This window comes from Parasteatoda tepidariorum, chromosome 1 (assembly GCF_982258835.1).
Source record: "Parasteatoda tepidariorum strain Cologne lab strain chromosome 1, Ptep-v5.0, whole genome shotgun sequence".
Classification (NCBI taxonomy): Eukaryota; Metazoa; Arthropoda; class Arachnida; order Araneae; family Theridiidae; genus Parasteatoda; species Parasteatoda tepidariorum.
This window is the reverse complement of record NC_141755.1, coordinates 34,093,385-34,111,993: the sequence shown is the minus strand read 5'-3', so window position 1 is coordinate 34,111,993 and position 18,609 is coordinate 34,093,385. Positions and strand designations below refer to the sequence as shown.

General features: G+C 30.0%; 1 protein-coding gene across 6 annotated transcripts in view; it reads right to left on the bottom strand.

Moving 5' to 3' along the window:
• Nucleotides 1-1,441: 1,441 nt before the first annotated feature.
• LOC107453040 (ATP-dependent RNA helicase DDX4) overlaps nt 1,442-18,609 on the bottom strand; it is a 50,624-nt gene continuing 33,456 nt past the window's right edge. For all 6 annotated transcript variants that reach the window (XM_071180021.2, XM_071180023.2, XM_071180026.2 and 3 more), the window contains 8 exons: nt 16,622-17,389; nt 13,618-13,919; nt 11,221-11,508; nt 9,941-10,250; nt 7,779-7,878; nt 5,261-5,531; nt 3,870-3,980; nt 1,442-1,809 (listed from right to left, as the gene is read on the bottom strand). In XM_071180021.2, the coding sequence (XP_071036122.2) occupies nt 1,699-1,809; nt 3,870-3,980; nt 5,261-5,531; nt 7,779-7,878; nt 9,941-10,250; nt 11,221-11,508; nt 13,618-13,919; nt 16,622-17,389 (2,261 nt within the window). In that variant the 3' untranslated portion in view covers nt 1,442-1,698. The remainder of the gene's footprint in view (nt 1,810-3,869; nt 3,981-5,260; nt 5,532-7,778; nt 7,879-9,940; nt 10,251-11,220; nt 11,509-13,617; nt 13,920-16,621; nt 17,390-18,609) is intronic.

Below are 18,609 nucleotides of genomic sequence, written 5' to 3'. Positions count from 1 at the left end.
CGCACCCTGATATATGATGGTTGATGAATTTACATATAAAAAAAGTAAAACAATAACGTTCGCGAGCGTAACTAATACAGATGATTTCTCAAGGCTTTGAAGATGTGAACATGTACAAAGACTAATATTTAACTTTTTTTTATTTGCCCAAGATTATTTGGGATAGTAAACTGATGGTATATTATATTTTTTACACATAAAAATATTAAATTAATTTAGAACTTGTGTATTATGTTCTGTTTCAGTTCCTTGTATTTATTAATGAAATAAAAAAATGTGTCGATTCTTCTAGCTCACTTATACCCCAATGAAAAATTACGGTTTAATTCATTATGGCATAGGAGACACCCTGAAACACTATTGAACACCAATACAATAGAGGTACTCAAACAAGGATTGCAGGTGGTTATCTTAAGTGCTCCTCTTTTAAGGGGAGTTTTCTTTTGCAATTTGGGTACAAAATTTGGTAACATTTAGTTCGTCCCCCAATCAGCAAAAAGTCAACATTTTTCAATTCGATTTCAGAGGGCAAAAAATTAAAATTGAGAATCTCTTGCAAAATGCAGCATAGTTACATGAGAGTGCAAGAACAGCCTAATTCATGCACAATCAAACGTGTAAAATAATTGGTGCTCTTGTATGCTACAGATCTAAGGTAAGCCAAAATGGATTGTGGTAGAATGAATTCAGAACACGTTGAAAAGAACAATGTGAAGACCATGCTTTTTTGCATAATTCGTTAAAATTGACAAGTAAAAAAAAATATATATATATATATCAAAAAAATATATCACCACAAATGAAAAAAGCACCCTTAAGGGCTTTTAAAAAGCACTAAGCACTTATTAATTTTTTTTCTCAAAACTCTGCAACTGTAGTTTAAAAAAAAAAATTAAATACTAAAATTAAAGATCAGGACAAAAAGCCAAAAATAAGGAAAAAATATTTTTCATCAAGAAAGCTATTAACTTCTGAAACCCAATTATTGCTCTTCTTAATAGCTTCATAGTAAAATCTATATTCAGTGTTAATATAGATATCAAACCCTATCACACTTAAGTCATTTTTTCCTCGCATTTATCAAACACTTGACTGAACTTGATCGGCAGTGAGTCTAAACTAGAAGTGAATTTAAAATAAAAACGGCTCAAAAGCAACGATTAATGTTTGAACATGAAATACACACTTGCTTAGAACTACGATTCAATCTGCTATAATGAATTGTTATAAGGTACTTGGAGACAGTCCTTGATAACTTTACTGCTTAGCGCCAGTCAGAATTTAACTGAAAATTTCTTTTACTTGCAAAAACAAAAAATTGCTTAAAAAAAAGCTATGAATACACATTTAAAACAATGTAAATTACTGCACTGAAGTGGAACAATTTCAGCACAGGCACATACAAAAAAAAAAAAAATCTTAATAACTTCAATCCAAAATGAACATTTAAAGTACAGATTTATTCAGACATTTTGTTACAATAAAAAGTCAGCATGAAAGTATGCCAACAACATTTCATAAGATATATAATCTTGTATAACAAAATTAAAAGTTCTGAAAGAATCAACAGTCTGCTTCCAAATACACAGGATGCTTCTGCACAAATCAAAAATTAAATTCCACTGAAAATATCTTTTTTCCTTTACATATATTACAAAGAGTAGAGTAAGTATTTTTTATAGTCAATAAACAGTATCTCTAATCCCAACATTCATCATCAGCTTCAGCAGGCTGACTGAAGGACTGTTGATTATTACCTCCAAAACCATTATCGAATGCAGCATTAGAGTCCATATTACGACCTCGTCCCTGAAAACATCATTTTTTATAAATACAAATAACACATATATTGAACATTTTAAATAATTTTAGTTAAGATACTAGTAATGCATAATGTTTAGTTGTCAATCATTACTGTAGATTGTCTAATTTCTTAAAATTTATCAGTACAGTTTTCTTAAAGACTGATACAAACTACTACAAATAGAAATGAAAACCAGACTATGTTTTCTCCCTCCCTTTTTCTGAATATATCAAGTAGGGTACTCTAACTAGTTACTAATCTAACTAATGGATAAAGATATAACATAAAGCAATAGTGAAAAAATACTTTCCTATGTCACTATTTTATGAACTGTTGAATTAAGATATAACATTGAAAAAATTATTTCTCTCATCTAATACTGAAAAAATACAGCTACAGATAAGATATTATACAAAATTACCCAAATGGATACAACTATGAAATTTGTAGTATCATGTCACATACAAGAATAAGTTAAAAATTTCTTATTAAACTGTATGATGTCAAAAGTTATGCCAGTCCTTTGTCACTTCTGTTTCACCAGTAATTTTGAAACAGAAAACCCTATTAATCCAAAACTTTGTCTATTGTAAAATTTTTTAGAAAATAAGCCAACATTTTAATCAGCAGGAATAAAAATACACACATTCATATACTTAAGACAGATTAACTTCCGAAATACGCGTAGTAAGTAAAACTGATGAACAGATATTGAAGTTTGGAACTTTGTTTTTGAATGCACCGTGACATCTAATGATCTTTAACAAAATTTAAAAATATGTTGCCTTTACCAAATTGCTTTTTTTCATGTTCATTCATGTATAGCTGAAGTCTTATACAAATCAATGTCATTTGAAATACTCATTCACATTTAAAATTTGAAATATTTTAAGATTAATGCAGATTAAGGGTTGAAATACATGGTCAACTGATTCTTTTCCAAGAGAGCTATTCCAGATATGAAACTGCTCAGTGTCATCTGAAATATGTTGACACAGTACTTTAAACAATAGAAAGATAGCAACTAACTGGCAAAAATATTTCAAGAAAAATGGTTATCCAAAAATAATGAGGGCAACTTTATTGTGGCTATAAGCAAACGTAAACTAGCTCCAGAAGTAGCAAGAGAAGATCCGCTTCCATTCAGTAAACAGGATGAAGGTCTGGCACTTGGAAACTTATGGTCTACGGGACAGGAAAGCAGTAAAGGAACCACTCTTTCGAGCAGCAAACCTTAAAATAGGGAAAACAGACTGAAGAGAGACCAGTTTGAAAGACAATGAAAGATGTGTTTTCTGGATCAACAAATTAAAACGTTTTGGTTTCCAGTATTACACTTTTTGTACGGCACTGCTCTAACAAGGGCTTCGATGTTAATTCAGCAGTGTCTGCAGTAAAGCACAAAAAGGCAATGACACAGTGCAAGAATATATTGCAGATTGCAAGTAAATTAGAATCAGCAGAGTAACCAACCAAAAAATTTATTAGAATATTTCAATAGGGGCATTCATCCCATCAGAAACGCAGTTTTGGGAGAGTTCGCTTTCCAACACAATAATGATCAAAAGCATAAAGCACATATTCTGAAAGCATTGACAGAGCGGACACCATTACAAAAGTGGAGTAGCCACCACAGTGTTGAGCTATCACCATACAAAGTTCTGTGGAACAAACTGGACAGAGAGCCATAAGATGCACCAACAAAGAAAAGACTCCAAATCTATTGGAGTCTTACACATAGACAAACTTTGAATTAATCAAACAAATGCCTTGCATAGGTACAACTTTTCTCAAGACCAATTTCAGACATTTCGATAAATCAAACTTACAACAATAATTCTGTATAAACTAAGTTAGTACTCTTACCCTCTAATATTTGCCATGTTGTTTACTTTGAAAATAAGTAAAATAAATAAAATATTGAATCAATATGGTATCTTCTATTTAGAAAAACAGGGGTTGTGATAAAATCTTTAATCTAATACTATTAACAACTAGAATAATTCCTTGCACATAATTCTAACATATCTAGTCCGGACTGACAATAACATTAAATTTTTCATACCTGGTTACGGACATCACGTGAGCCAAATCCACCTCTACCTCCATACTGTACACTAGAATCCCCAGCATTATTAGCCTCTTCTGATAGCCAATCAGGAATTTCTTGTTGTGCCTGAAAACATAAGTAGGGAACAAATCAGATGAAGGTGCAACATTTAAACTAATATTTTCAAATAATATCTACGATAATCCTTCCAGAGCTAAGTGAATTAATTCACTTGAAATAATGATATTGAGAGGAGAAATTACAGTATTATTTCTTTTCAGCAAAACATTTGCCTAAGCTTTCTACAGTTAAAAAAAAAAAAAAAAAAAAAAATAGTCCTCATTTAAAAATGGAATAGAATAATGCAAACATCCCCAACAGATTGAAAATATTAATTTCATAGCAGAAAGAGGCTTTTTTAAATACCTTTAGATACAAGTAAAGGCACAAAATTAGTTGAATATGGTATAATTAAACTATCTCTCTTTCTATATGTATATATACAGTGAAATCTCTCTGGAGTGACCACTCAGCATTCCATGGTATATTTGGTCTTTCTTAAAAGTTACTTCCATTGACTTCAAAAATTGCTATTGAAAATGCATGATTTTTCACAAATGATTTAAATTTTAGTCTGTCATTCTCTTGGCGACATGAAAAGATCATGAATAAAATGTAGCGTCTATAAAATTATCCCAACCAATATAATTATATGTATAAAACAAATTTACCAATCATGAATAAAGCCATTTTAAATAAACAAATTATGTTTTTTGAGGTTTGTTTATTTGAGATGCCTGTTTTTCTAAAATAACTATTTTAAGTTTCAGCTCTTAAAAGAAAATCATTCATACCATAGTCTTTAGTACACTCTGACAGCAACATGAGGTTGTATAAAAAAGATCTGAGAACATTTTAATCTTAGCTTTGTTAACATAACTAAAGGTGATTGCTACATAGAGGTAGTCATTCCTGGAGATTTTACTGTATATATGTATGAGTTATAGATTTGTCAATCAAAATTTCATTTCCATTAGTTAAATGTTTTAAACAGTGGCAGCTAATTGTAAAGTGGACAGATTTAAGGTTACCTATACCTTGATGAGCAAAGAAAAAACAAACTCTTTCAGAATACCTTGAACTACTCTAATAGAAGCAAAAAGCTAAAATAGAACATAAAATTTTGAAGTGTAACTAAGGTGAATTATGCTTACAACACTGCCAAAAGGTATACAGTTTGTCAGCTATATATATATATATATATATATATATATATATATATATATATATAAGGGTAGAACTAGAAATAGCTCTCACTGCCACAAATCTAGATTGACAGCTACATTGATCTCATAGTCAGCAATATCTGAAAACTTAGGTAGAGTTTGTTAGACTAAACTACTTACATCAATTAAAATTTTCTTCAAAGATCTCACTAAATCCCTATCTGCTTCTGGATCATAAAAACTGGTTGCTTTACCAAGATTCCCAACTCTGCCTGTTCGTCCAATTCTATGAACATATTCATCGATTGTCTTTGGTAGATCATAATTTATCACATGTCTAACATCCCTAATATCAAGACCACGAGCTGCAACAGCAGTGGCAACCAATACTGGCATTTTTCCACATCTGAAGTCTCGCAAAGCTTCTTCTCTTTCACGTTGTAGTCTATCACTGTAAAATAAAGCATGCATCTATATTATGTACTCACATTATAGTGTGATTCATATCACCGATACCAGAGCTAATAGAAATAAAAGCTTTCATGCAATTAGAAAAAGAAAATGGCGAAAATATGTGAACAAAAGAAACAATTTTCGGAGTGTTTTTTTTTTTAGAAATATTAAATAACAGTTCACTATTATAAAATCTTTGAATGTCAGTTTCTTTATATGTGACATTTTTTCCCCGCAACCCTACTATTTTCCATCGTTAAATCATTCCTCATTTGTATGCATTTAAATAGTCTACCTCAGAATTTATTATTTTTCTTGGCCAGGCTCAGAAAAAAAAAAGTATGTGATCAATAAAGGAACTCTCATAGCCTATATTTCTTAGGCATTTAATTTTAGAATTAAAAAAAAAAAATTAGAGATTAGAACTTTCATAAGTGTAGCAGATAATTTAAAAACTTAGCCCTGCTCATTATATAAAAAAAACTTTTCTTTACCAGTGCATAAAGAGCATTTTAGTTGCTTTAAATAACTGCAAGATTTCCAAAAAATTTTTTAGCACAGAAGTAGTTTAATTTATTTAAACTAAATTATCAAAAACTTACAGGAGATAATCAAAAAATTTAACCCTGAAACACACATTAACTTTCAAGTCAGGACAGGTGGATAATTCACTAAATTTTTTTTTAAAAAAACAATTCAGCAACTAAAATAAAGTGCTAAAAGAGGGATAAAAGTTTTTTCATTGTTAACTACTTTAAAGATAAGTGTTGTAATTAATTTGTTAAACTGTATAGATAAATAAGATAGTCAATAATATTTTTAAAACAGTTGAGGAAATCAAACAAAATAAGTTTTCAACTACTGAAAATTATTAAATATATGATTAGGACAGGGTTGGGTTTTTGACGTCAAAAAGTGGTTTTTGACATGACAAGGGTATAATACTGGTTTAAACCGTCAAAAATGTCAAAAACTAAAGTTTGCCAAAAAAATATATAAACTTCAAAACTACCAACAGTTGCCATGCATTATATTGAAATTTAATTATACTATAGGTAATCAGCAGGTTTTAAAATATTTTTTTAATTAAAATTAAGGTAAAATAACAGATTTAAAATCTCAGAAATTTATATTCAAATGCATACGCAGAAAAATTTTGCACAAAATTTTTTAAATATTTATATTTTGAAAAAAAAAATTTTTTTTTTCATACTTAAGAAAATTAAAAGTTTATTACTATGCATTTTTGACATATAAGGAACATATAACTAATATTTATAAGGAACTTACAAGTTATGTTGTATAAATACAAACTTGATACAAGTGTATGAAAAAATTTTTTAATGTTATACCGAATAACTTTATTATCCAGTATGTTAATTTGAATTTAAAAGTAGTTATATTTGTGTATAATGATAAATATAATTCATATTGTTTATTATATTTATTTATAATTATTACACTTATCATTTTGAAACAATTTTTACCTCTTAATTTTTTCCCCCACTTGTATTAAGAATACAAATAATGCATATCTTGAAAGCAAGAAGTAATTATTCAACAGCTGAATATTTAGATATTCAACAAAACTATGTATATAGTATTCAGCAAAATGAAATTCACAAGTATTTGGATAAACTAAATTTTCAGCATAGTAAATGAATAGGCTGAATATACTGTAAATCGACACTAACTACTCTGTGTATTTAACAGAAAGCACTTAAATTTGTATTGTCTTATGTTAAAAAGATTATTAAGAAGATTTAAAAGAATATTAAAAAGATTTTTCTTTAAAAGAAGATGTCTAATGTAAAAAACTGCTAATGTTTATCTTTAAAAATGTCTAATTTTTAGTATAATCTATACTATACACTAAATTTGGTTATAAATAAATTTCTTAATAATATCACTGCAGATTTTCAATAACACATGAAAATGAATACATAATATTACAAAAGATGTAAGCTTTCAAAAGTACAAGATTTTGGTTACTATTCAAAATATAAGTGTTTCTTCAAAATTTTAAATTTATTTTTTCTAGAACATATTTAGAAACACTATCCTTTATATAAATTTTATGTATTAATTAAATTTCACATATAAATATAGGTTTTTGACATTTTCGACAATTTTGACAGTGAGGTTTTTGACGTGACGGTTTAAACCCTGGTTTAAACTGTCAAAAACTGTCACATGTCAAAAACCTGCCAACCCTGGATTAGGATGATAATTAAAAACAACATACCCGTGAATACTAGTAGTTGGAATTTCACTTTGAGAAAGTAATGAGGCAATAAAATCTGCAGTTCTTTTTTGTTCAACAAATACTAACGTCCTATCAGAACCTAAGCAGAGAAAAGTTTATTAATATTCAATGAATTTATCTATTAAAAGATACTCCTTACCTCAAAACAAAATGTGCTCTTTTACAGTATATCATTTAACAAAACTTTTTAGTAATGTATGAACACCAACTCTTTCAATGATTCACCAGAGAAAAAAAATCAAAATTTAAAACAAGTTTATTAAACTTCATTAACATATCTTAAATGCCCATAAAAGTAAACTCCTAAAAATATTGATTTTGGGCACTTGAGATAGCAACTTAGCATTAAAAATTGGTTTATTAAAACTTTTGCAAAAATAAAAAGTATAATTCAACAATAGTCTTCTATGCTTACAAATACACTCATACATTTTTAGCTGCTAAATTAAGCAAGTGACATCTACAGCCATGGACAAAGTAATTCCATAATGCACCAACACCTTCTAATTTTTGTCCATTTAGTACAGGAACATTAACCGTGATTGAACATAAAAACTTATGGTTGTTAAAAAATCAGGCAGGTAGAAAATATTGTCATTAAGAAATTCTCAATTAAACAAAAAAAAAAAACTGGTAGAGGTTTTAAATATTTCTTGTTACTGCCAGGAAAGAAAAACTTGTTTAATGCATCTAATATGTTTGTTGTTTCCAATTTTGCCACCTCTTCTATTAAGGCTGTAATCTGCATTAGTCAACAACCATAGTTTTTGTCAATGTTCATGTTAGGAAATTAGTTTTGAATATATGTGTTGCATGATCAAATGCACAAATAGGCTGTGATCCTGTATTAACTATTGTGCTTATACTTATAAAAACCTTATATACTTATGTGCTATTGTACTTAAAACCTTTGCACAAGGAGTCAGCTCTCAACTTTCCTAATTGTAATGGCTGCAACATTTTGTTGCTATGGATAATTTTCATGTTTTATAATTTCACATTGTCCTAGGACAGTGATGGCGAACCAATGGCACGAGACGAAATATTTTGGGCACGCCACCGATCACAATTGTTATTACACTATGAATTGTTATTACTCAAATGTTATTACACTATGAAGCATATGTAACAACTAAATTAAAATTCACAAAAACAAGCAAAATAGTAAACAATTATTAATAAAAAAATTAACAAAATTATGCTAAAAAAACAATTAATGACTATAAAAAACAAGCTAAAAACAAATAACTAGCAAAAAAAATAAAATAATAACAGTTCTGCTTAAACTAACATCTTACAACTTAATATAAGTTATTTGTCATCTAATCTGCAACAGAAGTCACACTGATGTTACTTTAAGTTGTTTTAAGACATGGCAAAATGTAAATGTTTTCAATGAAAATAGAGTTTTGAGTTGATAGTATTTAGTATTATTTTCTCAATAATCACAAAGTCAAAATTATTCGAAGGCACGTCTATGACCTCATTAAACAATTTTTTTTATAGAAAAATCGATACGTTGGTGTAAAAAGGTTCGCCACCCCTGTCCTAGGAGAACTAACCCCACATGTAGGACAAAATGCAGACTCATTTCTGCGATATCAGAATAAATGAAAAATCAATTAAAAACACTTTAAAACAGTTATTTTTTCACTCTTCATTGGTAATTCATTACAAAAAGTTAAACAATGGTGGGCATATCTACTCATTATGGCTAATGTATTACAATCATCCTTTCTTCTTACTACGTTATATTTTTCACCAGAAATAATATATTAAGGTTACATTAGGCACTGACCAAGAGGAAAAAATGAGAGGGGCTGCATACATGGAGTATACAAAATCAGGCACTCCACAGAAAGGGAAAAAAAAACTTTAGAAAATGTTTTGAGAATTATAAAGGAAACCTAACTCAGTCCTAAAGCCTGAGAGGTGTCATGTTTTGGGAACACAAATTAGGCAATGCTTTGGGAAGACAATGACATGTTTTGGGAACATATCAGGACAGTCACAACCCCTGCAATCTTGACAGAATAAGAAAAAGTCTGATTTTCATTTCTTGAACATAAATATGGTATATAAAGTAGTTTAACAGCCTTATTTTGCTTTTAGCACAAAAAAAAAAAAAAAAAATCACCTACCAACATTTTTTAAAATATCTAACAATTGTTGACGCTTATCAAATTGTCCTAATTTGAAGAAAGTCTGTAGCACATCAGCATTAGCAGCACCAACCATACCAACTGTTAAAAACAAATAGTCATGAAGGAACTCAGCAGCCATTCTTTGGATGTCCTCGGGAAATGTAGCACTGAACATGAGAGTCTGACGAGCTCCCTTTTCAGGCATAGAGGGATGCTCAACCATTTTACGAATAGCTGGAGCAAAACCCATATCTAACATTCGATCTGCTTCATCCAAAACCAAGTATCGAAGTTGGGAAAATGAAACCTGAAATGATTTGCAAGATGAATGAGCAACTAGAGACATTTTAAAATACACAATACAAAATATATAGCTCCACACTATATATAGCTATATATAGACTATATATAGCTATATGCAATAGCACACATGAAAAGATTTTCCCCTCTCTCTATTTTGGTAGCAGTAATAAACAAAAACAAACAACAAAAAAAAAACATTTGCAAAATAAAAGTTTTTACAAATTGATAAAATTGCTAATATTTTCTAGGAGCACATAATGATCTTCTGTCTCATTGTAGTCTTTTTTAAAAGGTAAAACAAAAATATTAATCTCAAAGCACTATGCTTAACATGCTAAAAAAAATGCAATTGTCAATTTTTACTGCAAAATAAAGATTTATGAAAGAAAAAAAAAGTATTCTTTAAAAAATGAAAATCAGAAAGACATGTTAATTGATCAAAAAAAAAATTTTTTTTCTCTTCAAGATAACACCACGAAATAATCACCACAAAATTTGTGGTCAATTCCATGCGCATTCCACGATTCCATGCGCATGCAAATTCCATGATTTAAGAAAACTTTTTATTCTCATAAATTTTAAAAGCTACTGCTTTAACCCTAACAAATTATGGATCTCTATCAAAAGCTCCTACGATTTCTAATAAATTTGGATTTTTGGCTAATAAATTAAGCGAGGGAGAGAGAAATGGCTGGAAAAAGACAGTAACAGCTTTTCTAAGATTTATCCATGGGAGAGGAAGAAAAACTAGCTTAGTCCTTAGCTTACATTGTAGTTTTGTTTAGATGCTTTTTGTTTCATTTACATATCTGACCTAGCTTGTCGCAATTTCTGTCATTAATACCAATGCAATAATAAAATTTCATAGAAATTCATACAAGACAGGAATTATGATATGAGATGAATATGAGATCGATTAAAATGTTATTGTCGACAAAAACAACGCCACCCTTGATAAAACCTAGCCTACTTACCTTTTCTTTTTCAACAAAATCTAAAAGCCGTCCCGGTGTGGCAGCGAGAAGATGACAACCTTTCTTAATCCTGTTCGACTGATAACCAGTTGAGGTACCACCATACAAAACATCAGCTTTTATTACACTATCATAAGCAAACTTTCTAGCTTCTGATCCTATTTGAATAACTAATTCTCGAGTAGGTGCAACTATGACAGCCCAGGGTTCTTGTGTCATTTTATCTGCATTATTTGGAAGGTCTGGATCAGTAATCATGTTATGAAGCATGGGTAGTAAGAAAGCAGCCTAAAAAGTAACATTTATACAATATTAATGTAGCAAATAACAATACATATAATATTAATGTAGCAATGCTGACACAGGACAAGATTTTTAATTATATTTAAATCCATGCTTCAATATAAAATTTTTTATGGGTTTTTATATGGAATCTAAAGATTAAAGAGCTTAATATATATTTAAAACTAATAACAGACATGAGATTGCTGAATTCTTTTTAAGTACACTTTTTATTTATTTTTTTTGCACAGATAAATAAAACTCATCTTTATGCATAAAATTTAAAAAGATTTTTAATTTCTCATCATTATTATAAAATTTAAAAAGAGGAAGAAAAATTTGTTTAATAATTTCTCTTTTTAACACACATATATAAAGAAATACTTATTCCTTCTATTCTGCTGCTTGTGAGTAAACCTCAAATCAGTAGTGATAACTGTCGGAAAATTTAAAAACGATAGAACTTCTGCGTCTAGTAGTGAATAATCAGGTGTGCGATTTGGATTTCCAGCATCACATTGGGAGGGGACAAAAAAAAAAAAAAAAAAACAGCAATAGCTGCCAATAAAAAAACTTAATGAAGGTTTCAAAATAAAACTCATTTTAAAGCAGAATTTATTCTGGATCTTTTTTTTCCAGTTAAGTTCTCACAAAAATCTGCATAAATTTTTTTATAGTGAATGAAAACTTAGGAAGATAAAGGGTTTTTGTTAGTAACAGAATAAATATCACATCGAGATTTTGTGTAACATAATTTAAATTTTAGATTAGCAGAGCTCCGGGAACACTGTGTAGGAATATAAATTATTGATTCGAGGACGTTGGCAAATAAACAGTCTTGAGATTTGCAGGATTTCGCTAATTAGTGAAAGAATCACATGCCTTTAATAGTGCTGCATTATCTTAGTGAATGGAGCGAGAACTTCATGCTATTAAAACAAATAATTTAATTTAGTCAACATTTATTTTTATGTGTAAGTAAATTATGAATAAAATGAAGGTTTAAAAATAAAGCTCATTTTAAGCTCAATAAATATTACAGTTATGTGAAAGGGTATTAGAAATTTAGACTAAATTAACAGTACATGGTTTAATAAAACAAATGAATTTTACTGCACTCAGATCAATTGCATAATTGTTTACACTAAAAATTAAAAACTATCTTAATATAGAATAAACACACTCTAGATGTATTAAGTTAGTCATAGATTAGGGGAGAATTTCTTATGTTCATGACAGTTTATGTAAAAGACTTAGTAATTAAGATTATAGCAAATTATATGTTAAGTTCTTACTAGTTTCTACAAAAAATTGAATTGGTAACGTTACCATTCAGCTAATTCTAGAAAATTTTTCAACGAGATTTCCTAAAATGTACAGTGGAAAGTCCTATTTCAAAATCTGGACTAGAAAAGATTTTTCAGAAAAATTCCATTCGACATTATTTTAAAGATTGATTAAAATATATTTTCTTTTCAGTAGAAAAAATCATTCGCGAAATTTACCTTTAACTGCTCATGTCTTAACAGCTCTTATAGTCAGCTTATTGAGGCAGAATAAATGTCTAGCAATAAGTATAGCAGCTAAGAAAAAAATTAGTAAAAGGGTAAAAAGATTTTTTATTGTTAAAAAGTGTCCGAAAATAGACACTTCCAATGAAGGAAGGGATATTCAGATGTGTGACTGTAGAAAAAAAACAAATTTAAAACTTTTAGCATGCCAAAGTTATTATCCAGGTCCGTAATAAAATTTTAACAAAAAATGAGCATCTAATATGCACTCAAAATAAAATTTTAATCAATATTTTCTTTAAAAAAAATAAGGATATGCATAGCAATAATTTTTTCTAATTGTTACAAGTTTTTCAATTTTATACATAAAATATATAAAATGTAAAAACATTTCCAAGAACTATACATATTAAAATAACTAGTTTGATAACTTACATGTAAGGTCTCATGCACACTTGTCATATATCAGTATGTATTTAATGTAAAGAAAAATTTACATTAATTCTTTCTGTTACTATAGTACATTATACTTTATAGAGCACATTAGTTAGAAGTTAGTGTATTCTCAATTTACATTAAACTGCCAAAATATGTACAAACTTACAGTTTTCCCAGATCCAGTTTGTGCGCAGGCCATAAGATCTCTTTTACCAAGTATAATTGGAATAGCATACTTTTGTACAGGTGTTGGCTTTGTGTATTTTGAGTGAGCTACATTTTGTAGCAGATGTCTGTTCAAGCCAGAAGTTTCAAATGAGTCAATATGTGAGGGAGGTTTATTTCCTGAAACATCCACATGGATGTCATCATATTTTGAAAAATTAATTCCTGTGGGCACTCCTTGAAAAAGTGTATCTGCATCATCTGTTGGTTCAGGTGGTATATATGGAGGTGGTCTTGGCTTTCCTATTCAAATTAAAAAATAAACCTTAATTCATTTAATTACAGTAATACATGCATGAAATTCATTCATAAAATTTAAGCTAAGTCATAACACCTTAGTCTTTAATCATATACTCTGACTTAACATACATTCAAAGTTGAGTATTTTATTAACACAGTAAATGAGATTGGACTCACTATTCAGACAATTAAAAGTTTTTTAGGATAACAAATCTGAACATTAGATTTTTTAAAAGTGAAAGATAACTTCATGATTTTTCAAAATCTGGCCTCTAAATATTCAGCTTCTTCCTAAAACAGCTTAGGATAGGAAATTTTAAAATACAATAATAAAATGTAAAAAAAAAGAAAAAAAAAAGTATTATGTACAATAAAAGTTTCCGATATTTTATGCAATTAGTGGATGGTCCCTCAAGTGAAAGCCTTAGGATTAAATTTTATTTTTACTGTTATTGGGTTTTGATGATCAAAAGCTAAAAAATTAAATTCTGATTTTTATTAAATTAATAAAAGGGAGATGGAAATTTTGAGGAATGAATAATCTGTGGTTCTTTACTGCTCTGGGAACTAACTTCAATGATAATGCATAATCCCCAAATCTTTACCAACAATAAAATTAAGAGAAATAAAAATTTCCTGTGCTTTTGGGGCCGTTCAAAAAGTACGTGCACAAAAATGGAGAAATTTTAAACCCCTCTCCCCTTCGTACATTACCGTACATAAGGTCTTACCCCCCCCCTTAGAGTACGTACATTTTATTAGTCTACCCCCCTTTTTCATAAAATTAAAATAATTATGTTTTAAATAAAATTAAATATTTACTTAAGGAGGGTGTAGGATAAAGTCAAATTTAAATTTGGTGTATGTTTATAAAGTACGTACTTAGTATAATACCTCCCCCCCTCCCCATCGTACAAAACTGTACATAATAGCAAATCCCCTCCCCCCTTCGGGATGTACGTACTTTTTGAACGGCCCCTTTAGACAAAATAAACTTAATTTTCAGCTGGTCCCTGTGATCAGCAAATATTGGATAAATTTTCAATTTGATTCCAGAGGGCAGAAAATGAGAATTTCTTGTAAAATGCTGCAGAGTTGCTCATGAGAGTGTAATAATCCTTCTCACATCAAATCCAGTTCAGTATATGCACATGCAAACACGAAAGTATTTTTTCAAACATATAAAATTATTGGCACTTATATACTCTACAGACGGACTGTACACCAAAATGAATTGAAAGAATTATGAAAGCATTGAGTAAAAAAATATGAGAAACCATGCTTTTGATTAATTCGTGATGAAAAACTACATGCTAAAGAAAAAATCTCATTAGGTACACCCAATGACAAAAGCACCTTCAAGCACTTTTTAAAAACGCTCTATGCACCTTGTACTAATTAAAAATACTGGAATTTGAAAGTTATTGAAAAGGCAAAAAGATGACGACATGAGCTTATGATAGAATCGAGCTCATTAACATTCCACTAATCAAATTCAAAATTTCTGGGGTGCAATATTGTATTAAAACCCAACAAAAAAGGCCAGTAAAATTATTAGAAGGCATGAAATTTCGATGGAATCTTTCTGAGTAATACATTAAAAAGGAATAAATTCTCAGAAATAGGTGGAAACAGCAAAAATATGGCAGAATCAGGACGGAATACAAACAAGTAAACTGTTAATTAAAACTAATAGTGGTGAATTGTCAGCATTTAAAACTAAAAGCGATGACGAATAAATCATTAACAGTTATTACTCAAACTTGAAATTCCTAAATCGTAATGACATCACTAATTAAAAATAGTGGAATTTGAAAAACAATGTGGAAATGTGTAAGAACTGAGGATTTACAATGGAATCTAACGCCAAAAAAATTACTCAAAGTTAAACTTTTATGTCGTAATACCGTTATTATTAAAATTCAATGTCTCAAGAAAAAATTTGTAACTTACAAAAAATTATTAACTTTGTGGAAATGTACAGAAAACCGATAGAAGACGTACATGGGTTAACTAATAGCCATTTAATGGAGTGTCAAAAAGTGACAACTCAAATTTGAAACATCGCATCAAAAATATTGAAATTAGAAAACCATGCCAGAACAGCAACAAATACACCATTGTACATCGTGAAATTATGATGGAATGGAATCTTTTCAAAGCAATCATGTTAAAGAGAACGAATTTGAAGGAGAAAAAAAAAGAGGGGAGGGAATCAACCAACAAAAAAAAAAAAAAAAAAAAAAAAAAAAAAAAAAAAAAAAATTGTGTGTAATCAAACATGCCAAAATTAGATTTTCAAATAAATTACTTCAATTTGAAATTTGCATTTCCTAATAACATACTAATTAAAAATAATGGAATTTGAAAATTCATGCCTAAATGTCAGAAAAAGTGATTTAAAATTGACATCAATTCCCACTGAAATTAAACTAGTAAAAAAAAACTATAAATAAAATTTTAAATTTGCATTGCGTAGCATTTTACTAAAAAAAATCTTTAATTTTTTTAAAATCTTTAATCAATTTCTTCTATAAAAAAAAAAAGTAAGAACCGTAAATACTTAATTTTTGTGAAACAAAGTTAAACACAATTAAGGTGCATAGGTACCTGTACATAAATGTGGGTAATACATATTTTCAAGTAATATATAATTTAAAAAAAAAAATTGAGAAAATATTTTTTGTAAAATCAAAATAACACACCATCTTCACCAAGTACTTCTTTAGTGCAGTCTTTAGCTTGATGGCCTTCTTCATTACATTTAAAACATGCTCTGGAGCCTCCTCCTCCTCCGCCGCCACCACCACTTTCTGTACAGTCTCTAGACATATGGCCTTCTTGACCACATTTAAAGCAAGCTCTGGAGCCACCGCCGCCTCCACCACCACTTTCTGTGCAGTCTCTAGACATATGGCCTTCTTGACCACATTTAAAGCAAGCTCTGGAGCCACCGCCGCCTCCACCACCACTTTCAGTACAGTCTCTTGACATATGGCCTTCTTGACCACATTTAAAACAAGCTCTGGAGCCACCGCCGCCTCCACCACCACTTTCTGTACAGTCTCTAGACATATGGCCTTCCTGACCACATTTGAAACATGCTCTGGAGCCACCGCCGCCTCCTCCTCCACCACCACTTTCTGTACAGTCTCTAGACATATGGCCTTCCTGACCACATTTGAAACATGCCCTGGAGCCACCTCCTCTTCCACCGCCACCACCACTTTCTGTGCAGTCTCTAGACATATGGCCTTCTTGACCACATTTAAAGCAAGCTCTGGAGCCACCGCCGCCTCCACCACCACTTTCTGTACAGTCTCTTGACATGTGGCCTTCTTGGCCACATTTGAAACATGCCCTGGAGCCACCTCCTCTGCCACCGCCACCACCACTTTCTGTGCAGTCTCTAGACATATGGCCTTCCTGACCACATTTAAAGCAAGCTCTGGAGCCACCGCCGCCTCCACCACCTATAATGCAATAACAATGTTGAAAGAATTTTAAAAAGTTAAATAATAAACGAGTTAGTACATAAAAACAATATTTTTTAAACTATTAATAATTATTTTTTTTACTTATATACATATTTAAAGTAAAATAAAATTTCGACTAACATTTCCATCTAGTTTTTATTATTAAATTTGATAAACAATCTCTAGATAAGTTTTAATCTAGAGTTCAGTCCTGCTCTGGAGCCTTCTATGGAGCCTGGATAGAATTTCTATGTGAGTTAAGTTAACACTTAACTTCTACTTACCTCTGGATTGCTGTAGATAATAGTGAACGAGTCGTAGAAAAACACAACCTATATAAACATGTGAATTCCCATAATTAAAACTCCCTACTGAGTATGGTCAATGCATTTAAAGATTACACATTTTTTTTCTACTTTTAGATATAAAACACATACTGAAAATTATTTAAAAAATAGACACGTCCAGGGTTCCTATTTAATTTCAAAAATAAAATTCCAAATCTTCCTTATAATTTCAGGTAAATTACAACATAGTTCTAGATCATCTTTCATCAGAAAATTTGATTTTTTCTTTTCTAACGTATCAAATATTAGATTCTGTGTCAAAAACAAAACATCAAGTAAGAATTTTGTGACAATTCAGTTAATACGAGGTAATTTTACAAGAAATAATTGTACCAGATGTTAAAATAGTTAAACTTACATTTTGACAACCGAGTCATATTGACAACAATTTTAAGATTATATTTAAGGTATATTATACATATATACAGTGGTGGCCAAAAGTGTGGACACTTTTTGAAAGTTTCATGTTTCTCAACTTCATGTGCTTGTAGAATATATTAATTTTCACTTAAATATAAACGTTTATATATCAAATTGAAAAATACATCGAAACTGCCCTGAAACCAAAATTGATACCTTCAATCAGGGATCTCTTCTCCAACAAAGCACCATTTATTTTTCAGCAGGATTCAGCTCCATGCCACACAGCAAAAGTATGCAAAGCATGCTTTCAAAATAAAGGCAGATATATTGCCATGGCCAGGAAACACCCCTGATCTCAATCCAATTGAAAATTTGTGGCGATGTTTGAAAATTCTTGTACGAAAAATACATCCATCCAATAAAAGACAACTTATTGAAGCTATAATTGATTCTTGGCACCATGTGGCTACGAAAGATGAACTCCAAACACTCGTTCACTCGATGAAA